This window comes from Bradysia coprophila, unplaced genomic scaffold (assembly GCF_014529535.1).
Source record: "Bradysia coprophila strain Holo2 unplaced genomic scaffold, BU_Bcop_v1 contig_232, whole genome shotgun sequence".
NCBI lineage: Eukaryota > Metazoa > Arthropoda > Insecta > Diptera > Sciaridae > Bradysia > Bradysia coprophila.
In genome coordinates, this window is record NW_023503493.1 from 8,661,693 (window position 1) to 8,685,708 (window position 24,016).

The window sequence follows — 24,016 nt, forward strand, 5'->3', positions numbered from 1 at the left end:
GCTTTTTTTGGAAAAACGTTTTCCAACATTTTCCGACTTTTTTTTCGAAATTTTCCCACTTTTTTCCAATATTTTCCCATATTTATTCAAAAACATTTTTCGGGAAAATTGGGAGAATTTTTAGGAAAATCTTGAAAATTTAGGAAAAGATCGGTAAAAAAATTGTAACAAAATTAGTCCCAGGAAATATGTGTTTGTTTGTCAAAGGATGAAACAATAATTATCCAGAACAGAGTTTTCACATTGAAATGAAACAACACGGGTTACGATATTCGACTGTGATACAGTAACGGAGTATTGTGTGTCAAAGATTTAAAATGTAATTCTTTTGTCCACTAAAAACTAATGCACATCCACTGCCCGGTGTGATGGATCAGCTATATACGTTATGTGAATTTAAGTTCGACAAAACGTTGGAAATGTTTACAAACAGTTTCCATAATCCCTTCCAGGGCCATAATTAGTATATGTTTTGTGAGAATTATATGATGTGGATGTTATGTGAGCATAATCGTCTTAAATAAACTTTGTAAAATGTTGTGAAACCTGATTTCGTTTGTTTGGAAACAGGATGAATTTGGCTAAACTATTTTCGGGTTGTGGGAACAATGTGTTCCGCCTAATGTAGTTGTTCTGTTCATAATACCGCATAGAATTTTACTGTAAACCGTTTAGAGGAGATTAGATGAAAAAAGGTTAAAGTTATGATAAGTCGACTCCACGCGAAGCCACTGACGAAATTACATGGTATGTGCTGGGAAACAAATCACTCATGTTTTCATACGGATCATAATATGATGGATGGTTTCAGCTCTGATTATGAGGTTCATTCATGAACGCTTTTGCACACTTTCACAATCGAAAACTCGAAACAAACAAACAGAAGATTTACCTCTTCCCATTCTACGTCATTGTGAAGTGGTGAACAGAGTGAATTCTCAAATTGTTTGTTCACAAAAAAAGTTTCGACACAGAAGTGTCTGGGTTCGTTCACAAGTGTCGTAATAGTTATTTATCTACCAAGGTAGGTATGAAGGTATTTTTTCGCACTAGATGTCTATTGTCGACCCGAGGCGAAGCCGAGGTCGACAAGACGTCGTGTGCGAAAAAATACCGGCATACCTACCGTGGTAGATACAACGTTTTTCGCAATTTCGGGCCATAATCACCTTTCCAATGCAAAACATGTCCTACATTTTGTTCCAAAATTCTTGTGTATACAGAAATTCATTTGAACGATCAAGAAGGCTGCATTATGATACACATTGCTATGTGATGTAAAGAGACGCGTTGAATGAAATCGAGTAGTCAATGCTTAGTATATACGCTTTAACAATACGTTCGGTATAATTGTGTGACTATAGCCGAATGGCTATAGTCGCTGCTTTGTGTTCAAAAACCTTTTGGTGTCGGGGGTTCGATTTCTGGTCAATGCAAGATTTTTATTTATAAAAATTTAGCCTTCGTTGAAGGTAATAGGTTCTTTAGCGTGCGAAAAAAAGTTGATAATGCACTGCGTGCGAAAAAAAGTTAATATCGCACTGTGTCCAGAAATACAGTGAAATAAATACCTTCAAAACGACATTAAATGGATGCATGGAAAGGTGATGGCTATGGACCGGAATTGCGAAAAACTATTTTTCGACACTCCTTCCCCCTCGTCACGTAAAAAGTGTCAAAATAACCTTCCCGTTTTCTATAATACCCTGAAATTCCGTAAGAAATCTTGGAACCTATCGAAACTATCAACTTTTTACAGAATCTGCAGATACATCTTTTGATCAAAATACTTCTGATAACCTACAATCTGTTACTTCATTAGTGTCAACGATAGTTTTCTGTAGAAGAGCAGAGCTTATCGTTTTGTGTCCAATGACATAATAGTCATACTATTATGTCATTCTTTGTGTTTAACGATAACAAGGAAATCAAAATTGCATCTGAATTATAGTGCACGAGAAAGCTTTTAACATAATCCTATGGATATTGTCCATGTGAACATTATCTTTGAAATAATGTTGAATGAAGCTGAACAAATTTACCGATTTATTTGTTTAGTGCAAGATCAGGTGGACCAGGTTAACATGGGGGAAAGATGCTCCCAAATATAACGGCAACCAACTCTCGCAAATTTTATTATGGCATGGCAATAGGGACAGAGAAACTATTCAGCAATCATTCATTATGCACTTGCATTCGAAATCATGTTGTAACCGAAAGTAAACATTAATTTCTTTCATTTATACAAACTTTTTTCATCAACGTCGCCATACATGACATTCCATTTTGTCAAAAATCAGGCGAATAGTCTCCCTTGTTCGCTTAGTTTACTTTGACTATATTCAGATACTTGTTTGCTTGTTAGCACAGACAATGGTTGAAAATTTGAATCCATTGCAATGTTACAATGTTATACGATACAATGTAAAGAAACGGTTGTAACCGTGCACGAATGGCATTACAAATTTAATGGGTTTTGTTGTTTAATGTCCCCGACTGTGTTTGACTGAAAATTAAATGGTTTAAATGGTTCCAACAGGGAAAATACAGCGAATTGAATAATAGTTATTGTAGCGGTAAGAAACGAAACTAGTCAAATTGAAATTGGCTGTTGGAATCTGCTGAACTTAAGGACATCCTATCAGGAGAGGGATTACGGCGTCAGTTCTCTTTTCTCTATTCAATCAAAACTCTACTGATATATAAACGATTCAATCTTTCACTGAAAGATGTCGCTACGACAAAACCATTGTCAACAGAAAAATAATTAATTTTTTACTCGACGGATTTCAGTCAAATAAAATGCCATCGTATTGCACATGATCTCATGACTCCGGAACAGTAATCAGTTTTTCAATCGACCCTATATCAGCTTGGCGATAAGGATTTGAAAAAAGGTTTCAAATGGTTTTTTTAAACTTTAATTTTATTTGATTGAAATCCGTCCAGTAAAAAATTAATTATTTTTCTGTTGACAATGGTTTTGTTGCAGCGACATCTTTCAGTGAAAGAGTGAATCGTTCTCTATCAGTAGAATTTTGATTGAATAGAGAAAAGAGAACTGACGCCGTAATCTCTTTCCAGTTTCAAGAAACTATTGCCAAATCTTTTACTTCAAAAGTTTCAACAAAACATTTTCTGTATAAGACCGCATAAGCTAGCACTAGTCGTTTATTCTATTCGTCGCTGTCGATAACAGATCGATAGACTGTAAATCGTCCGTAAAATGTGTTATTCTGTTAGTGTTTTCACTTGAGGTTGAGATATACGTGCAAGAACCAAGATACGATTACTAATCGTCGATTAGTTAGTTAAAAATTTGTTTTACAAATATGAAACTATACGGAAGCAATAAATGCGCTGCACTGTTGTGTTTGTGCTCCAGCTGTAAACTTTATTGTTAGTAATAAAAGTAGCAGTGAACCCATCGCATTTTAAACATAATTTGCCCAGAAAGTTTTTTTTTCATCAATTAGATGACCTGCTTCGAGTTGGTTGTCATTAAAGTTTTAGATTTAATTATTTAAAGGTCATTCAATAACCCAATCAAACTTAAACAACAACAGCAATATCATCATTTATTCAGATGATATGTCGGGCAGTCATTCGTATCGGAATATTAGTAATGATATAGTTGATGTCCAGTGGAACGAATGAACTGAATGGTATAGAAAGACAACGCAAAGTCAACATAATGTATACACAAACTTTGATAGACGGAAAGACGTCTAACTAACAAAGTTTTGTCGTTTAATGAGATCAAAGACATTGTGTGGCGGTGCGGCTATACAGTATAGAAATGAACGGCAGTCTATGAAAAGTGCAGCGGACGAAATTGATGGTCGTATCGGTAAATCATAAATCTTTGAAGAAATAAAAATTTTAAAGGACAATTCGTAAATAATCGATGGATCGATTGCAACGGAATTGGAACATCATAAGAACGAAATTGTGTTGTGCAATGTGAACTTATAATTTATTCAGTAATGATCGGATCCAAGTGAAATATTTATACATTTTTGGTTGTTGGTAGTTACAAGTGCGTATAAACCTTGCGTATATTACGAACGATGAATTTGTAAGAATATGGCTAAGCACTTTTAGTTTCTAATTGTTTGCTGCTATTATAATCATTAAATCTAGTACTTCTTTTCTTTGAAGTAAAGCCCAGTTTTCTGTACAAATTCTGTCACTACGTTTGGTTGGCCACAGATTTTTCCTCTCTATACGAAAATGCAAGCTAGAGCTCCACATTCATTAATATCGTTGTTGTCCAATAATGAAACATGCGCTTTATCTTGCCAACCATGGCACATCAGGTGATCTTGAGTTGTGTACTGAGCGACCAAATTCTTCATAGATATAATCGAGTTGAAATAGTCGTAGAAATAGCAGTTGTGGCACAAGTCGCATTAGTATAGTTAAATCAGAGTGCGAGCATGTTGGTATTGATTTTATCGTCATTTGTAACAGACGTTTTATAAGTAACAACAGGGACTAAACTAAGGAACATCCCACCTGCGCCCCTCTAATTCCCACCTGCGAATCCAGATCTGCCCACAAGAAAAATTATCTGACTTGAAATAGTCAAATGAATGTAATTTTAATACAAATTTTGCCTGCGGCGCATTGAACCTAGTGGAAAATGATATTGACATTGTCGATATCAGTTTTTTTAATCTTTTATCACCATTTCGATGGAGATACAGATACAGAATCAAATTATTTCACATTTGTAGCTTTCACTTTCCTAAAAAACTAAAAAAAAAATGGAAAGGAAATAGGGTTTGCATGTAAAAAGTGACACTAAAGGAACTAAAGGAACTAAATCATTCGAAAGGTCTTGGTCTAGAACTACTTTCAGTGGAGTGGAGTGGCGTATGAAACTCCAAAATGGTGTTATTAACAAAAATGTGAATTTTGTTTCTCATTTATTTCTCTCTGGTGTGTTAACATAAAAATCGGTAGAAATTCTTAAAAAATGTCTGTATGGAGGGTAAACATCCGAGATTTTTTCAGATTTTTTGGATCCCTTTTAACGATTGAAAAATTCAATGATTTTTTTCCATTTGCTAGACAAAAGTGCTACTACCGTTTTTGGTCACTTGATTTGTCTTCATGGAATGTGCCTACATTATGTAATTTACTCAGATTTTTTAAAATGGCGGAACACACCCTAATTTAACGAAGAATATTTGAATAAATAGTTTTACCTCTAAGTAGGGGTCCAAAAATTCTGCAAAAATCAGAGATGTTACAGACGTTACTTGAGAATGTTTTCAGTTACATCCATTGAGATATATAAATTAAGATAGACAAAACTCACCCTCATACCCAAAAACTCACCACTATTGTGATTTTTAGGGATGATATTCTACCAAAAACACCTTTTAGCCCAGTAAACCGATAATAATCTGCAATTTTCTGGAATTGGATTTTTAGGTCATATTGTGGACGCATTTTCCACAGGTAAAAATACACCCCTAACATGACCGAAAAATTAAATTCCAGAAAATTGCAGATTATTATCAGGTATGATCGGAGACTTGACTAGACTTTACATTTTGAATGATTTTTTGGATGAAAGAACTTACGGTCAGGGGAATAATTCTCTTTAAATCTTAAAATATATTTACGTCAACGTCCTGAACGCATGATATTATTTTTGGATAAAAAATTGTTACTTTGGCGCCCAAGATTTTGTGTTTAGGCGCCCCTTCGAAAAGTTTCCCACCTGCACAGAAATCCTTATTTTAGTCCCTGAGTAACAAGGAACGGATTGAAACGAAGAAACAATAAAAGTGTAACTCAAATGTTCCAAGCAGGAGCTATTTGTGGAAAAACATTTTTCTTTTTATTTCGAGGGTTTCGCTGCGTTCCGACCACCAGCCGCCCGGGAAAATAAAATTTCTTACTTTCTTCTCGAGGTCAACATAACGTTTTTCACAACAAAGTTTCCAGAAGTTTCACCTGAGGTGAGAAAATAACTATGTTCTTGCCTAAGTTTCGAAATGGTTATTTACACGACGCATGTAGGAAAAATCGTACTTTTCATGTTTCAAGCACTAATTTCGACACCCTCAGCATGTAAAGTTCATTAATGCCGATAGAATGAAAAGTCTCGTTTCGTGTGTTTGCTAACATCGGCTACGTATCGGATCTAGAGGTGTGCGCCGCCGAGTTTTCAGCCGGCGGCGCGGCTGAGCCGAGTAAATGAAGATGCCGCCGCTGATACAAAAACTTCAGCCAGCCGCCGACCGCCGCCGATGCTTTTCGTCGGCTTGAAAAATTTGAATTTTAAATTTCATTAAATGTTAGAATTATCAGCTGCACAATCGATTAACAGATTTTAATTATTTAAAAAGCTATCACTCCCAAGACATTTCTGATTTTCTTAATAAGAGACTCTTTTTTACGTATACCTATCGGAGGTTTTATACTATGAAATTCATAGAGTATGTTTTGTTCTGAAAGGGCTCTCACTTTAGTAGAGCTACTGCGCGATGGTCTTCCTAAAAACAATTTTTGACTACGGAAGGCAGAAGGATTCTTTTGAAAAACAGGCTACCGAAATCGGACGCATTTTCTAGTGGAATTTTGTAGATGTACCTAGAAAGGACTCCGACCCTAGAAACCAAACCCTAGAGAAACTTCTGTAAGAACAGTGTCACTTCTCAGTCTTTTTCGGTTGAAAACTTCAACTGCACATATTTCAGTGTGGATGCATTTTAAACCCAATTCAGCTCATGTGATTACCTATCTAATGACTCCCCACACGACACTGTACGCTCGTGTAACCAAGGCTGTATACTTTGAGGAGGTCACGCAGATCGCCATTTAATTAGATACGCGGGAACACACCTTTTCCATACAAACAAATTCACCAAAATTGAGTTCGTATGGTGTCGTGAAGTTTTTGTATGAAATGTGGTGTGTAACCCGCGAATCTGCATCTGCGTGACCTCCCCAAAGTATACAGCCTTGCGTGTAACTGGAGAAATGTTTGTAAGAAAAGTGCTTCTAGGGAACAAGATATGTCGATCCATATAACCGCGATTAAAATACTTTCGATTTCGGCACACGGACTTTCAGAAAAATCACTCTCAATGCGTTTTTGCGAATGCGAATATGAGTCTTTATAGGTAACTGATAGCAGGATATTCTGGTTCGATAAGAAAACAGAAAATGCAAAATTACTTAATTCACTCGTAGTCAGTAATCACTAAAAAAAAGACAATTTAAATTTCCTATAAAATGGATCGGCGCGCTGCGGCTGAGCCGAGCCGCCGATAAAAACCTGTTATGGCTGGCCGCCGCCGGAACCACTACGCTCGGCGCACACCTCTAATCGGATCCTCTGATCAACAAAATTCACACGAATTCATCTTTTTGTCCCTAATCATGAAAAATACTATTGCTTACCAAGGGGGAAAAATATGACATTCAAGAGCGATAGTTTGTGCCAATTTTATACATCAATTTCTTTCGAACTGTCTCCAGGGAGAGCGTCAACAAAACGATATTTTCTCACCGTGTTTGAGTGGAGAAAATAAGGTTTTTCACGCCGCACAGATGAAAAATGAATTTGATATCGTCCGAGCTATTTCGTTGAAAATGTCAACCATTGTTAAATAACGGAATGCGATAGTCTAAACAAAAACCAAAACCAACAACACACAATTTCAATAGGAAGTGGTCCATTAACCGAATCTATATACTGGATGGATCGTTAAAAAAAATCCCTCAACTCGACATTATGCGCTTCGCTTCCTGAATGGAAAAAGCTTTAAACGTTATTCTCAATAAACTTAATACGATTATTCTACGAAAGCTGATAACTTAAAATGTCATTAGATATCGTATTGAATTTGAAATTATATTTTAGCAATGTTCCATCGAGCTCATTGAGTTCGGTTTTTCATCGGAATAGGAACCTCTTAGTATTACTGGCATAGGTCATTTTTGGGGTATTCTATTCGGCTACAATTATACTTGGCTTTTTCCATTTTACGTATGCCCCCCATCATATACCATTATTGATACAACAATATCCAAAAATAATAAAACCATCAATCGATATAAGTACAAAAAAAAAATTGTAAGTTGAAGCAGTTCAACATGATTGTGCTCTGCGAACAACAGTCGATTCAATAGAAGTACAAGTAGTACATAAAATAAGCTCATTGAATTGAAAACTTTTCTAAACTTTTCCACGATTTCGTAAATGGGACGGTCGATGGGTTTTCTGTGTGCGAATATAATCCGTACGAAACATGTTATGAAATTTTGAATCTTTTCTTCGATGGAAAAATTGGAAAATTTATTCTACCTGAATGCAAAGAATCGAAATCTGAATCTATGCGCATCGAGGCATTACAAACAACATAAGAATTGTCAGCCGATGATATACCAACATAACACACCAGCTTACACTACGAGGGTAATAAATATCGCAGTTCGATCGAAGTTAACGGTTTTAGGTGTAAAGAAATTGTGTGTTTTGAACACAACAAGTCCATTATGTACACAAACTTTCTAATTTCCTTCTACTGTCACAGAGAAAACGTATTTATCAAAATCTATTTCTCTTTATCGGAAATAACGCTCACATCTAGCCATGTCATTTCCGTTTGGAAAAAGAAATTATTATCCAGTCTTCCAGTCATCATCATGTGTCTCAAGAATGAGTTCGAACTAAAACTCAAATTGACCCAAATCATATTTTTCTGTGTGACAGCCAGCATCATATATTGCAAAAAACGTATGTGAAATGTATACACATTGCACTTCATGCACAAGGCCATAAGATAAGAAATGCTACAGCGCACCAGTGCCGATGCCTTTGTCTCGAAATGCACTAACATGAGTGTATTTTCTGTTCGCTGGCTCCGTTTATCTAAATTTATAGAAAAACATTTAAGAGTTCATTATAACACGTTGACATGTTTATCGGTTTGTGTATCCGACCATAACCTTTCGTTTGGGAAACTATGTACAAAAAGGAAGTAGACTCTATATTACAATAAGTGTCAGCAAAATTGGTATCATTACTTTCGCTTTATTCAATTTATTTTTTTCCGACACATGATGCCAGGCAGCACTGAAGCTAAAAAGTGCGAGTAAAGTGCACACAGTGTACAATTTCATATAGACAGTTTTACGTATGAAGGGAGGGGGCATGAAAAGAGTAATTCTTACCTAAGGATAGATTATACTAAAGATATTCCCGACCCGAGTTACAGTCTCTTTTTAGCCCCGTACGAAGTACTGGGGGCTTATAAGATTAATATGCCGTTTGTAACACGTCGAATTGGAAGCAGACAGTAAGGGCAAAGCATTTGGTTATGTTCATAGATGACGAATCCGCAATAAAAAAAAGTCCGTCCGTCCGTCCGTCTGTGACCCCTCTAGCTTGAGCAAATCACAACCTTTTTTCAAAATTCTTTTTTTCCCCGATTGGTATCGACAAAAGTAAGGTCAAGTTCGAAAATGGGCATGGTAGGGTCGGCCCTTCCAGAGCTAGGGCCCTATAGGTGTTTTTCAGTCTTTCGACGATATCTACCGAAATACGCACGCAATAGCTGCTTGTGATATATCAAATGAAAGGTATTGACGAGTAGAACAAAGTTGCTGAACATTGTTTTTGGGTAAGATGCAACGCGGGCTTGTTGGGAGGGCTCAAAGGTCGTTACTCGGCCCTAAGTGTTTTTTGCACATAAATCGAGTAAATCTCATTCGATTTTGCTAGATTTAGTTTTTTATGGAAGGTAATTGAATACCGAAAAGAACGTGGCGAAAAAAGTTTCAAATTTGGGCCCTTGGCTAAGGCCACTACTCGGCCCTAAATGTTTTTTGCACATAATACGAGTAAATCTCATCCGATTTTGCTAGTTTTTGTTTCATTTGAGAGATAATTGAATACCCAATAGAAAGTTGGCAAAAAATTTTGGGTTTCTAAAATAATGTCGTAAATTGTTGGTTTTATTTGAGAGGTACTTCGTACGGGCTTTCGTAATTGCGCTATGCGCAATTTTAAAAATGAACACTTTTAGTAAATTTGACCATGCCCAACTTGCCTTGCATTTTGGTAACAGACGCATTAGAGGGTTGTAGACGTATTAGGGTTACGGGCGTATTACGGCTACGGACGTATTATGGTTACGGACGAAATAGGATTACGGGTCGTACGGGGCTAAGTCGCAGCAAACGCTCCGACTGTTCTGATGCCTTGTTTCATGTGTGTGGCGCAGAAATTTTATGCGGTGAGAAGATATCTTCCTCTATGTATGCAAATTGATATAATTCAGATGGAAAAACAGAAATTGAAAGTCTCACACCTAATCCTCTACACACTAACAAACATAGGTTGCGTACTTTGCATCTAAAATGCAAACGATTTCTTCACTGACTGTTTCGATATGAGAGACGAATGCGATGTAAATTATATTAAAACAAGGCATCAGAACAGTCGGAGCGTTTGCTGCGACTTAGCCCCGTACAACCCGTAATCCTATTTCGTCCGCAACCATAATACGTCCGTAGCCCTAATAAGCCCGGAACCCTAATATGTTTACAACCCTCTAATGCGTCTGTTAGCAAAATGCAAGTCAAGTTGGGCATTTTCAAATTTACTGAAACTGTTCATTTTTAAAATTGCGCATAGCGCAATTACGAAAGCCCGTACGAAGTACCTTTTAAATAAAACCAACAATTTACGACATTATTTTAGAAACCCAAAATTTTTTGCCAACTTTTCATTGGGTATTCAATTACCTCTCAAATGAAACAAAAACTAGCAAAATCGGATGAGATTTACTCGATTTATGTGCAAAAAACACTTAGGGCCGAGTAGCGGCCTTAGTCCAAGGGCCCAAATTTGAAACTTTTTTCGCCACGTTCTTTTCAGTGTTCAATTACCTTCCATAAAAAACTAAATCTAGCAAAATCGGATGAGATTTACTCGATTTATGTGCAAAAAACACTTAGGGCCGAGTAACGACCTTTGAGCCCTCCCAACAAGCCCACGTTGCATCTTACCCAAAAACAATGTTCAGCAACTTTGTTCTACTCGTCAATACCTTTCATTTGATATATCACAAGCAGCTATTGCGTGCGTATTTCGGTAGATATCGTCGAGAGACTGAAAAACACCTATAGGGCCCTAGCTCTGGAGGGGCCGACCCTACCATGCCCATTTTCGAACTTGACCTTACTTTTGTCGATACCAATCGGGGAAAAAAAGAATTTTGAAAAAAGCTTGTGATTTACTCAAGCTAGAGGGGTCACGGACGGACGGACGGACGGACGGACATTTTTTTTATTGCGGATTCGTCATCTATGAACATAACCAAATGCTTTGCCCTTACTGTCTGCTTCCAATTCGACGTGTTACAAACGGCATATTAATCTTATAAGCCCCCAGTACTTCGTACGGGGCTAAAAACTGTCACATCCTACGAGGCTAATGGAAACAATGACAAAGAGACAATAAGCTTTGGAAGGTTTTCAAACGTTTTGGCATGTACACATTTAGCGAATCATAAGTGGAATGAAAGACGATTTTCAAATCAATTCATCTTCGAATTTTTTGCGCAGGTCTTTCAGATCTTAAGGTGAAGCTAATAGTAAACTTTCCAGTAAACTTTCACATAATTAAGCTTCGTATATCATTTTGAACCATTTCCATGGTTCCTCAAAGATGCAGGTCAGCAGTTACGGATTGGGAAAGAACAAATTAATTAAAAGAAATTGTAGCTCACCCTTAAACGGCATAGAAACAAAACGATTATATTGTACATTCCTTCCCGACCCCCATCCCCATTCGACTAAATTTCCAATCTCCTCTCCAATAATCTTTTTAACGACAATTTTCCTTCCATAAATTCCATTCTCAAAAGATTCACTGCACTGATATCCACACACAGCACAGAGCAAAAAACGGAGAAACCGTTCTCCCATAAATTTATTACAAATTTCATTTCAAATCAACACACCAGATTGATATCAAGAGTTTTATAATTAAATTCTTTTCATTAATATTACAGCTTAAAAATGCCGCAGCGAATGTACTCCGAGAAACATGGTTAATTTATAAGCATACCCGTCTGGTGAAACGAGTCAATCCCGGACGAGTACGGACACATCAGCGAAAATTCCTATTGGCTATATATGCGTAAGTTGTAAAATTTACTATAATCAAGATAACAAGACACTGCAATGCCTAACGAATTATATTGCGCCGCATATGAGGTCGTGGGAAATGAATTTTCTGATTATTTTTTTCTTCTTTATTGCGTTCGACGAAAATGTTCAGCTACACATATTATATATCATGTTGACATTTCTCTGGTTTATCGGCGATAAAAGCTGATTTTACTGGGTATAATTGTAATGTCGAGTCTCATTCAACATCATCATAAAAATATACAATTAAAGTCGAAAATTATTTCGGGTCCATGTTGACATTTTTGGACATCGGCCAAAGCTAATATAATGTTTATGCATAAGGCATACAGCCGCTTGCACTGTTACAAAAACACAAGTCATACACAGAACACATTGTCCGGTGCCAAAATTATATAATAAGTCATTTGAAATACGAGTTCGTACTGCCGTAGTCGAAATTGTTTAAATGTTTCAGTTATTAGAACATCCATTGGTATGGAGTGATTTATATGCAGTTTAGCGAAAACATCTTTTGATTAGTGCGGTGTGTACACCTATTTTGATTTATTTTAATGAGAACTGGAATGGTATATAGTAAAATGCATTGTAATGAGGTATACTCGGCTGCAGGTGACCTGTACGTGTGTAGAATGGAACGAATTCCAAAAATTCCATAGTAATTATGTTGGTCTTTTGTTTTCGTCATTAAAAAATAATAATCGAAATCTGAGATTTAAAAATGTTTTCTTTTCGACCACGATCCATTGCCTAAATAAAAATTTACAAAAGTCTACCAAAACTTACCAAAGATTCCAAAATATACAACATCGCACCCGGTGCCATTAGCCACAGTGTTATAAAGAGACTATTGGCACCTGGAAAAATTAAAATTTGAATAAAAAATTCGGATATTTTGAAAATTAAACTTGTTTTGTACACAATCCTAGGTAACCCATCTTTTTACGAAATGTAACGTAAAGCGGATCGTTCGATCCTGAGAAATTCATCGCTTTACGAAATGTAATGTAAAGGTAGTTTGTTCGATCTTAGAGAATTAGGGAACAAAACGGCTCTACGTTTCATTTCGTAGAAGGATGAATTTCCTGGTATTCTACAAAACGCATTTGCGTTATATTTCGTAAAAGGATTAATTCCCTAGTATCGAACAACCCGTCTTACGTTATAATTCGTAAAAGGACGAATTCCCTAAGATCGAACAAACTACCTTTACTCAACGCAGTGTGCGTCTAGGGAGATAACACAGACGTTACGTGGTTGTGACGATTCTTGTTTTGTTGATTTTTCGCTTTGTTGAGTAAAATAGCGTATGCACCTCTGCCCAAAATGTTTGTTTTAACGATTTGGATTATGTACCACCCCTCGGCTCTGTACATAACTTTAAATCGTTAAAACAAACATTTTGGGCAGAGGTGCATAATCTACTATTACATTACATTTCGTCAAACGATGATTTTCTCAGGCTCGAACGATCCGCTTTACGTTACATTTCGTAAAAAGATGGACTACCTAGGATTGTGCACAAAGCAAGTTTAATTTTAAAAATATTTAGATTTTTTATTCAAATTTTAATTTTTCCGGGTGCCAATAGTCTCTTTATAATACTGTGGCTAATGGCACCTTGTGCGATTAGCATTAGTATGATAAAGAGACTATTGGCACCTGGTGCCATTAGCCACAGTATAATAAAGAGACTATCGGCACCCCGTGCCATTAGCCACAGTATTATAGAAAGACTATTGGCACCCGGTGCCAATAGCATATTCGTAAAAAAAATCGGTAAATTTTGGTAAATTATGGTAAATTTGTCCATAAAATAGGTCCTGTCACGATATCTCATATATTCAAGACTGTAGGACGATAAATCTCTGGTTTTCATTTGTCTTCAAGACTAAAAACGCTCTATCCACTCTTCCGATGCTGAGAATAGACTCAATTCAAACAAAATTCACAAAAAATTTGAAAAATGGTACATTGATTAATTCTCAGCGCTTCACAGACGGCATGGCACCATTATAACATTTATTGCATCTATTACTTCTTTCGGTGTATTACCATCGTGGGTGGGTAAAATCTTTTACTTCAATTATTTGACCCCCATTTTGTTCTGTATGCCAGATGGAAACGGTGGGTGACTTACTGATAGCGGATTCGAGCCGAAGATTTTTGACGAATTAGTTTTCAGGCCATTTGAGAGTGAACTTGAATCCAAATTTTGATTGAAATCTTCTCATTAATTTTCGCGGTGTCCTCAAAGTCATCGAAGCGATAATTTTCGCTAAGAAATGTTGTTAAGAGACATCGATGCTTAGCTACAATTGTAGCCTACATTTGTGGTGTCTCGTATTTCATTTTTCATTATATCTTTTCATCAGAAAGAATCCTTTTTGAAAAATGTACGACCGCAATAGCGACCACAGTTGTGCTAGCTTATAATATACAAACTAGTTTTGGTTGGAGTCGTTTAACCAGCTCTAAAAAAAGTCAGCAGTTTAACGAAATTTTGATAAATTGCTCAGTTCTTTTAGAGATCAAACTGCTGCAACTAAATATATTTTCTGTTGAACGTTAACACATTCATGGACGTTATTGAGGTCCTAAATTGTTGAAAAAGGTATCATCAAAAGTGAACTAAAATCCAGTATTTAAAAAACGCTCAATGTATGCGTTTCAGCTTAGGATCGATGACTCTTAATAATAAAAATTTCTCCCTTTTAATACCTGCAGGCACGCACGCCATATAATATTGATCAAGGCATTACCCACAGAAAAACTCATTATCAATTTATAATCCGCGAACAGACGTGGCATAGAAGCAATTATCGTGTTTTATCTAACTCGAAAATAGCATGACTAGATCCCAATGTCAAGGTTAGCAGCGGTAATTTAATTGACCCATGAGTACAAAAGTTTATATAAAACAAGCGAAACGAAACGATGGCAGTTTCTTAGTTCGGAGCTTGATGGAATCCGAAAAATAATTTTTACGAAAACTTTGTCATTTTATTGCAGTTTATACGGTTAATTCAATGAAAGAAAAACTTTTCTGCAAAAGAAAATTTTGTTCGACCGTAATCTTTCAATATGTCAGCATGAATCATTGTCGATGCCTTTGCCAATAGTTGAACGTCTATTCGGCAAAAAAAATGTCGAAGAAGAAAATAATAATCCGAAACTGAAACACTTAATCCCCAGCGACTTATTTTATGGTTTGAAAATTTAATTAACGAAACACATACAAAAAAAATTGCTTTATCTTTGTTAACAGTTTGCGAAAAGTTAAAATGGATCAACGAAAACTAATGGACAATGCCAACACAATTACAGATATGGCTAAAGTAAGTATTTTATCCGGTTTCTATTTTCTTTTCACATTTTCCTTGATGGGAACTCATCAATTCAATCGCATACCCTTTTATCTGTATATAAATGTTTGTTATATGAATTCTGTCTATTTTACGTGAATCGCTTTTCGACGACAAAATCGGCTCACACAAATGGAAAGAAAAACTTTTCCATTCTCTACTTGATTATAAAAGATCCGATCGACGACAATGTGGATGGATATTCTCTTTAAATTCTATTCGTATAAACTTAAGAAATATCATTCACAATGTCGGGAAAATAATAATGATACTTTTCGGTGGATGATTGTTATAAAAGGAGAGGAATTACGAAAGACTCATTGTTATGCCAACAATTATACACCGCTGCTCTATATCTACCAAGTGATTTTTTCTTTCATATTTTTTCGTGTATGTTCGAAATAAGTAAGACTCAATTGGGAGAAACACAAAGTGGATTATTATCATAAGCAATTGACAAACAATTAAAAAAAATTTGTTTCTCTTCCCAGCTCTCGTCATAATACCTAGTCTTGACGAATAAAGATCTCTTTTCCAAATCATTTAATTTGCAATATAATCATTTCATTCTAAATAAAATTCTTACAGCTAATTCAATTTACGAAGCAATCAGATTTTTGTTTACCATTTTGCCTTTCTGCAGGTATGCTAAAAATATGGAATAAATTTAGACAGAATGAAAAGTTGGGGAGTGTTTCGAGATGTGAATCTTTAATTTTAATTTAGTATTTTGTTAGCCGAAAAACAAAAATTTGTTCACAAGATCCGAATGGAGATTTACGTTGCCATTCTGTATCACTCGTTTAATATTTCATTTTACTTTATAGCAGAAGGAAATTTGTTTAGTTCTACTGGTATTAAGTAGTCTGCCTCACTCTTGGCATTCTCTTTTCATTTAATTCAACATTCAACAAAGATCTCGATAAGTTTTCAAGTTTCCCTTTCAAATCATTTTTTAAATATGGGACAAGGAAACAATAATTTAAAATCATTTTCGTTTACAGTTCACGTCAGCTTTTGTGTCCAAGTTTGTTTCAGCTGCTGCTTTACCAGTTGGTTCACGCATACAATCACGCTACCCCAATCATACTTGTGACTATCAAAGCCGTTAGACACAGATTTGGTTCACACTAACTGTAGCTTTTTGATATTGATGGCAGTGACACAGTTGTAGCACTCTTCCCTATTCACGGTGGGCTTGATCTTTAAGTGGAAAGTCGTTGCATATGGGAAATGTGTTTTTTTGGGTCAACACAAAAAATTCGTTTTGGGCATCTAAATTAGATGATCTAATGTTTCAGCTGGCGTTTTTTTAAATTGAATGAAAATGACGATTGTCATGGAAATTTTCATTCATTTTTAGTGTCGGAAAATCATGAAAAACTGTTTGTTTGGCGACGTAAAATGGTTTAATATCCCAAAACAAACACTTTCTTGTATTTTGTAACGCTGCTCCTGACTGCCTTGGCAAAAATTTTAATATTGAGTCTTCTGCTTCCCATGTTATCAGAAGGGTAGCTAAAACTACTATGGGCTTTTCAATCGGAAGTTGATACTGTCAATGTAGAATCGATGAGATTGTCAGTATGAACTCTAGAAAAATTGGACGTTCGTCGGCCATCTAACCTAATTATCTTTCATATTATTTTACATTCCACCAAAGAGCTTTCGATTTAAACAGTTTCGCTTACGGCGATCACAGTTTTACTCTTTTTGGATGATCGCAATTCAACGATCTCGCTCCGCTCATGATATCTTCATATAATAATCTACTACTAAAACGATACAATATTAATCGATTCAATCGGCAAAAAACTTGGCCTAGTCATACATGCTTAATGCAGCGCAATATCATTATCTTTTCTTCAATTTTCATAATAGTTATAGGTCCTGTCTGTCCACTGACCTGAAGAGGTGGTTACTGTTACAGAAGTTCGTGTTGATGCTGATATCTTCACTACAAAACTCGTCGAAAATCTGCCGGTTCCTTTACCATTTTCTGTGATGTTTTATGTCCCATTTTTAAGCCCGCTACCACCATTTCAAATTGGATATCGACATTTTGATAAACACATAAAATATCGGATATGTAAATGATCCTAAAAGTAATCCCATTTCGCTATATGTTTGTTTATACAAGGGCCAGACAATAGACGTTTCAAATGAGATGCAAATTAATCCAAAATCCCTTATCTATCCACATGTAGTCTATCACGTGAAACGGTAGAGCATGTCTATCAATCTATCACTACCATAAAATAATATTTTACATAAAATTTACGATTGAAGTTTATCTGGTCGATTGGATTTTATTTACCGCAGAAAGAAAGGAATCTTTTTTTTTGGTGTTGTCTTTTGTTTTTAGCTTGCTCTCGAAAGTTTCAAGATGTGAATTTCGTTTTTGCTGGCCTCTGAACCATTTTTTTTCTTCTATTTTATGATAAAAAGTTGTCTTATTTGAGCAGGGAACAGAGATGAGCAAAGGAATATATTTGAATTTTGAGTTTTGTTATTTGTATAACAGGAGGGGGAGAAAATATTAAAATTCACTTCAGACTGTGCACGTATCCATTGGGTTCTTCAGCAATGAATTTCAGATGTCTCTCTTCGGTCGATTATGAAACATAAAAATGTTTTTTTCTTTGCATTTTAATAATAAGCGAAAATTCATTGGTAAATTCGTGTAAAAAAGGGGTTTCCAAACCAATAAAAACTGAAGCTTCAAACTTCCAACATTATCGTTTTATAGTGTTGTGTGGCGGTTCATCAAAACGGAATGGTCCGTTCACGTTTTTGTCATTCTGTTCCATCAGTTTGGTCGAATTGGTTTTATTGAGATGAATATTATCTTTGTGACAGTTTATTATTTGGTAGTGACGTGCCTTTGTTATGTTAAATGAGATAAATAATTGCTTCCATATCTCTGGTGCGGGTTGATGGATTTATGAAATGTGTTGACATTGTCTTTTACATATTTTGTAATTCAGACCCGAGACGGAATTGTTATGATGAGAAATTTATTCATCACAAAGTATTGTGCTTTGGCTGTAATACAGTTTTGCTATCAGTAATTACGTAGATTCATTGACGGTATTCATACAATAAATGCAGACAAAAGTTTTGTAATTAAAGAGAAGTAATTACTTGAGCTCAAAGCACAAAAAAGAATGCAATAAAAACGATAGAGACCAGTTTCACTGCAGAGATTGAAATGACCTCACACAGGACGACCCCTTCATTGAATGGATTGTCTTTGTACATTTAATGAAATTTTTCCTTGAAAATTCAATTGTTTTGTGAATACTTTCTTCTAGCATTATTAATCCTTTATCTACTCTTTGTTTTCGAAGCAAACAAGCATTCAATACTCGAACTATCAACTTAGTATTCTCATTTCTACGATCTGTAAATAAATGTTTTGTTTTTATTCTTATCCGTTTTTCATAAAAGAGAATCGTCGCTAGTTATGGTCGGTAAGTTTACACAGGCAACTTACTATTTGATTCAGTCACTGTCTGTTTTATGTAAAAAGTTAACTCTTTTACTTGTTACGCTACCAGGGGGAGGGGATATTAAACAAAATGTGACGTCTTGTAACAAACTTGGATCAATTTTTACCTTTTTTCATAATGCCACATTTACGTATGATATTAAATAATTAGAATCTGCTTCGTCTTTTGGTGTATATCCTTACAAAATCTTTTACTTCATTTGTTTTAGCATTCAATGAACTATATAAAACCACATAAATCACATGCTAACGCTTATTTTTGACATTGCTGTCGTTAACAGATGTAGTTTATGTTTAAGCGGTCATCATGTCCGGAGCTTTAGCGGAGGACTTGACGCAGTCTAAGTTCCAAAAAAAGAACGAAGAAATTTTTTTGAGACGCGGCAACTATATATAGGCGAGAATTTAAGTTTCTTTCCTTTGGCCTGTATCACCACAAATCCTATTCTATCTTATTCGCGCTTCAAATACGAGCAAAACGAGCTATCACTCGACTATGTTACTTTAAAATTGCCGGAGATACATCGTTTTGAAGTTGGTCATTTTGATAGAAAATGCACCAAATTAACGTTTTCCAAACAATCAAAATCTTTCAACTTACTCGGTATGTTTCTATCTGTCTATCTGTCTATCTATCGACGGTCGATCTCGGAAACTAGTCAGCCAATCTCCATGAAATTTTGCAGGAACCTCAGGGTGGGCATAAAAATGAAAATGTGATACGCCATTACCCCAGGAAAAACCAGAATTTTGTTTTATTGGCCTCGAAGTGGTTTCTGAGTGTGGTTTTCGAGGGTCGGGAACGCGTTTTCGGCTGTAGCTTAGCTGTATTGAAACCTACAGAGGCGTGCGACCCATCAAATGAAAGGTATTCGTAACACGATTCGAACAAAAACATAATTCGGGGCAGATTCGTTTGAGCTAGAGTGATTAGAGTGACCAAATTTTGAGCTACTCGAGCGTAGGATGAAAGGACTAATATTTTTTTGGGTTATGAGAGATAGAGAGTTACTTTCTTCGGCAAAGTCTCAAAATTTTACGAGTAGAACAGAGGGGCATATGTGAAAAATGTCTAAAGTTGGAAATGGGTGGGTCAATTGGGGTTTTGGAGATATTTCTTGAATGGTGGCAGATAGAGAATTACTTTCGTCAAAATTTTCTATTTTCGTCAAATTTTCTGAATTTCGTCAGATTTTGGAATTTCGTCAAATTTTCGATTTTCGTCAAATTTTCAAATTTCGTCAAATTTTCGAATTTCGTCAAATTTTCAAATTTCGTCAAATTTTCGAATTTCGTCAAATTTCGTCAAATTTTCGAATTTCGTCAAATTTTCAAATTTCGTCAAATTTCGTCACATTTTCGAATTTCGTAAAATTTTACCAAAAAAATCTGCGTCGCATGTGGCAGATAAATATTCTTGCTGGTCTGTTCCTGAACATTTGACACTTTGCGACGCAAATTTTTTTGGTAAAATTTTGGTTGTTACCAGTCTAAATTTTTTTTTGTAAAAATTATTTGGCAGATGATGAGAAAACCTAAGCCAGCTTGTTTGAACTAATTGGGTGTAAAATTTAATTTTTGCGTAACGAAGCTGAAAGCGTCAACTCTAGCGATATCATTCATTTTAGAAATTGTATTTCAAAGACTGCGTCACACTTTTCTCGAAGAGATTTTTGTTGGGATAAGGTAGTTTGGTACATAGATTGTTTTTGTGTATCAATGAGTTCGTCTGTGTAATCAATCGTGACTTTCAGGTAGAAATTAGATGATTTTTTCTTATCATGTATCGAAATAGAAAAAAATCACCCGAGGAGTGTTAAAGGCTTTCTCATTTTACCTGCGGAAAAAACAGTTCTTCCCTCTGTAAACTTACCATACCTCCTCAATGCTTTCAATAAGTAAATATTAGCGATTTTCAGTGATCCACAAAATTGGTACGAACTTTCATTCGATTTTGCAAACTGTGACGAAACTAGTGGAATTAATGGTAGGGGCCACTTTGAAGTAGAACAGCGAAGATTTGAAGTGATCCTTTGGACTCCAAAGTTTGCAGCGTATTGTGGATGTGATGCTAATGTGATATGTCGTAGACTTTCTTTTAACTAAACAGAGGGAGTGACATTTGATATAATTGAATCCACATAGGAATATAACTAGCATCGAGTAGAGGTAAATTCTACACTATGTCGAGACAATCGATTGGATTATTTGATTTGATAATATTTGTTCATCATAAAATACTTGAACAGAACATAGCCATTTAAAAAAAAACATTTCTGTAATTTTCTGCAAATTATGTCCGAGAGAAAATTAAATGCGTCTTTTGTCGTTTCAGTTCAAAACATTTCTTATCAGACCATCTCGACCGTGGTACTTGATACAGTGCTCGAACGAACTATACCAATTTGTACACGAAAAAGTTTAGTGAATCATAGTAGAAACGAAATTTCAATTCATTGCTAATCTTCCAGACTCGTGACAAAAAAACTAAAATGGGCCCTTGTAGAAAACATCGTAAATAATCCATTCGAGTGGTTGAGCTTATTTGCCTACTTCGATAGAGAGAAAAATATTCTTAAAGAAACGCAAATAAAGCCGAGCTAATCCAGTTTGAACAAGCGAAAGCATTCTAGATTGCATCTCTTATCCGTCATCTTCACAAAAATTCACAATAAATAAATGGAACAGCAAGAAAATCGCTGATGAATACAATACTCCTCCGTTCTTGCTCGCTATAAAATCTTTCGAGAGTATAACACTAAAATAGCAAACACGCGTCGCTAAGCATCCATCTCTTGAGATAGTATCGTAAATTATAACACCATTTTCTTATAGTAATATTATTAGAATAATCAACCCTCTCTAATATCTAGGGTAAAACGTTTCATCTCATTTGCAGCGAATTTATGGCACATCTTTTACGAAAATATGGAGAATTTCTTTTCTTTACGATTTTTTTTTGTATATCTAAATTATAGACAGAAAACGAAGAAAAAAAAACCTCGGAACATCAAAGTTGTTTTCGTTCTGCTTTTTTGTTGCCATGAATATTATGAACTTAGCTTCAATGGATTAATGTGATACAACTGATACATATATGGTAATTCAGTCAAGATGTCGTATAAAATCAGTTGAAGGTCACTGTAACTTTAGTGTTTTGTTGTAGTGTAACCCACTCAAGAAAATGGAAATATTTGCATTCGGAAAAATCGTTTCCTGAATTTTTCAATAAAGTCGCATTAGTGTTCTGCTATTCCTTTCAAAACAAAGAAAGTCATTTTTATTAGAGCTTTAACGAGATAAAGTTTGTCGTCTCGAGAACCATGACAATTTTGTGTAATATTTAAAATAATTCGATAAAGATGTGCATGCAAAGATATGTGCACCGAGCGGTATGTCTTTTAGAAACGGCAATATATTAAACAATTAAATCTGTTACTTCATTTGTTTAAAGAATCTTCCAATTAAGATACCAACTCTTTTACTTCATTTGTTTAAACATACGATATGAAACCACAATAACAGAAGACCATCATATAAGTAGTCATTCCTGAAAGGTTATTGTAAGCATTAAAATTGATTCGAGACGTTGAACAACCAGAAAACCACTGAACGACTGAACAACTTCGTACAAATTGAATCGATTGTTACAGTTATTTTATAGCAACATTGACTGGATTCAGAATTTTACAACATAAATCCGAGACTCAATTGTGTGTTATGTTTTTATGACTCAAAAAATTGTTACAACACCGTGTTCTGGTTTAATTCTTGTTATCGTAACATTCCATACAAGTAAGAAAGTTTTAGGAAAACTTTTACCATGCATGGCTTTTCGGATACTTGAAACTGTTATGGGAAAGATAACGAAGGTCATAATAAACCGAATCCAATATCACATTTGCATGGAACTAAATAATTTATTTTCTTTTATTATTGTCAGTTCGAGGAAGTTTTATCAGTTTTATTCACATCCACGGATCTCAGCTTATAGTTGATTCGTAACCTTTTTTAATAGTGAGCAGTGGCTAATCGCCCTCTTCATGGACGAAAATTCTTCGAAAATGTGCTATTCACCCGTAAGGACAATCTGCTGATAATTGTTCACAAAAGTACCCGAGAGCAGCCAGCTTGTATGACACTAAATCTTTTGTGAATAAATTTTGTGAGCTTTGAATATGAATGTCTATATACAGAAAATCGACGTGTCCAATTAACGAATTATAATAAAAATGAAATTTCATTGATTTAACTTCATTCCCAACAAGCTGACGCTGGTTTTTCTATTCGAACTATTTGAAATGACGTTAAATCAATGAAATTTCCCTATAATTGTCCCCTTTCTGCAGTTTTAAGTATTCATAGATTTTGGACGGATTCCAACGAAATCCGGTAGACGAACTTTTATTCCATTTCAAGGAGGTTTGAATGTCGGGAACACTCCTTAAAAGCTGCAAGCATTCTGATCTGATAAAGAGAAATTCTAACATTTGCTGGACTAGAGTTTCCTATTTTACAGAATATTATTTTCAAGACAAAACTGTAGTTCAAATCATATTACTGAAAACCTTAGTACTGAAAGACTATTCGGACTTTGGGGGGCGAATACCACGTGCCGGAATTTTATTCGGATTGTTGTGTATGTTATGTTGAACGAATATATGACAAATTTATCTGCATAAATTTATCTCTCACATGGTAGCACATAGTCCGGAATGATTGTTCAACATTCACAGATTACATTTTGCTGAAGCTTCAACGGTCTAATCAATCAGAAGTGCAGTGCAGACAGTAATTCAATTTTTTTTCATCAAGCAGTGCGACGATTTTATGGAGGGGAAAACTACTCTAATGAAATTGAAATCTATTGCTACATGCAGACAATAAACATTTTCTTCACTTTGTTTCTCGTTTTCGCAACGTTTTGTTGCATTGATTCGGAATGAAATTGGAGCCG

The 24,016-nt window shown here is 35.4% G+C and overlaps 1 protein-coding gene and 1 long non-coding RNA gene across 11 annotated transcripts in view; one reads left to right on the forward strand and one right to left on the reverse strand.

Annotated features, from left to right (window-relative positions):
* LOC119076402 (small conductance calcium-activated potassium channel protein) overlaps positions 1-24,016 on the forward strand; it is a 202,916-nt gene that overhangs the window by 172,651 nt on the left and 6,249 nt on the right. For all 10 annotated transcript variants that reach the window (XM_037183121.1, XM_037183129.1, XM_037183120.1 and 7 more), the window contains 2 exons: positions 12,045-12,172; positions 15,452-15,521. In XM_037183121.1, coding sequence (XP_037039016.1) covers positions 12,045-12,172; positions 15,452-15,521 — 198 coding nt within the window. The remainder of the gene's footprint in view (positions 1-12,044; positions 12,173-15,451; positions 15,522-24,016) is intronic.
* Positions 6,495-23,122, reverse strand: LOC119076415. Its single transcript, XR_005087618.1, has 3 exons — positions 23,109-23,122; positions 21,882-21,887; positions 6,495-6,641 (listed from the first exon to the last, which is right to left on the reverse strand). It is a non-coding gene; the product is annotated as an uncharacterized LOC119076415 (long non-coding RNA).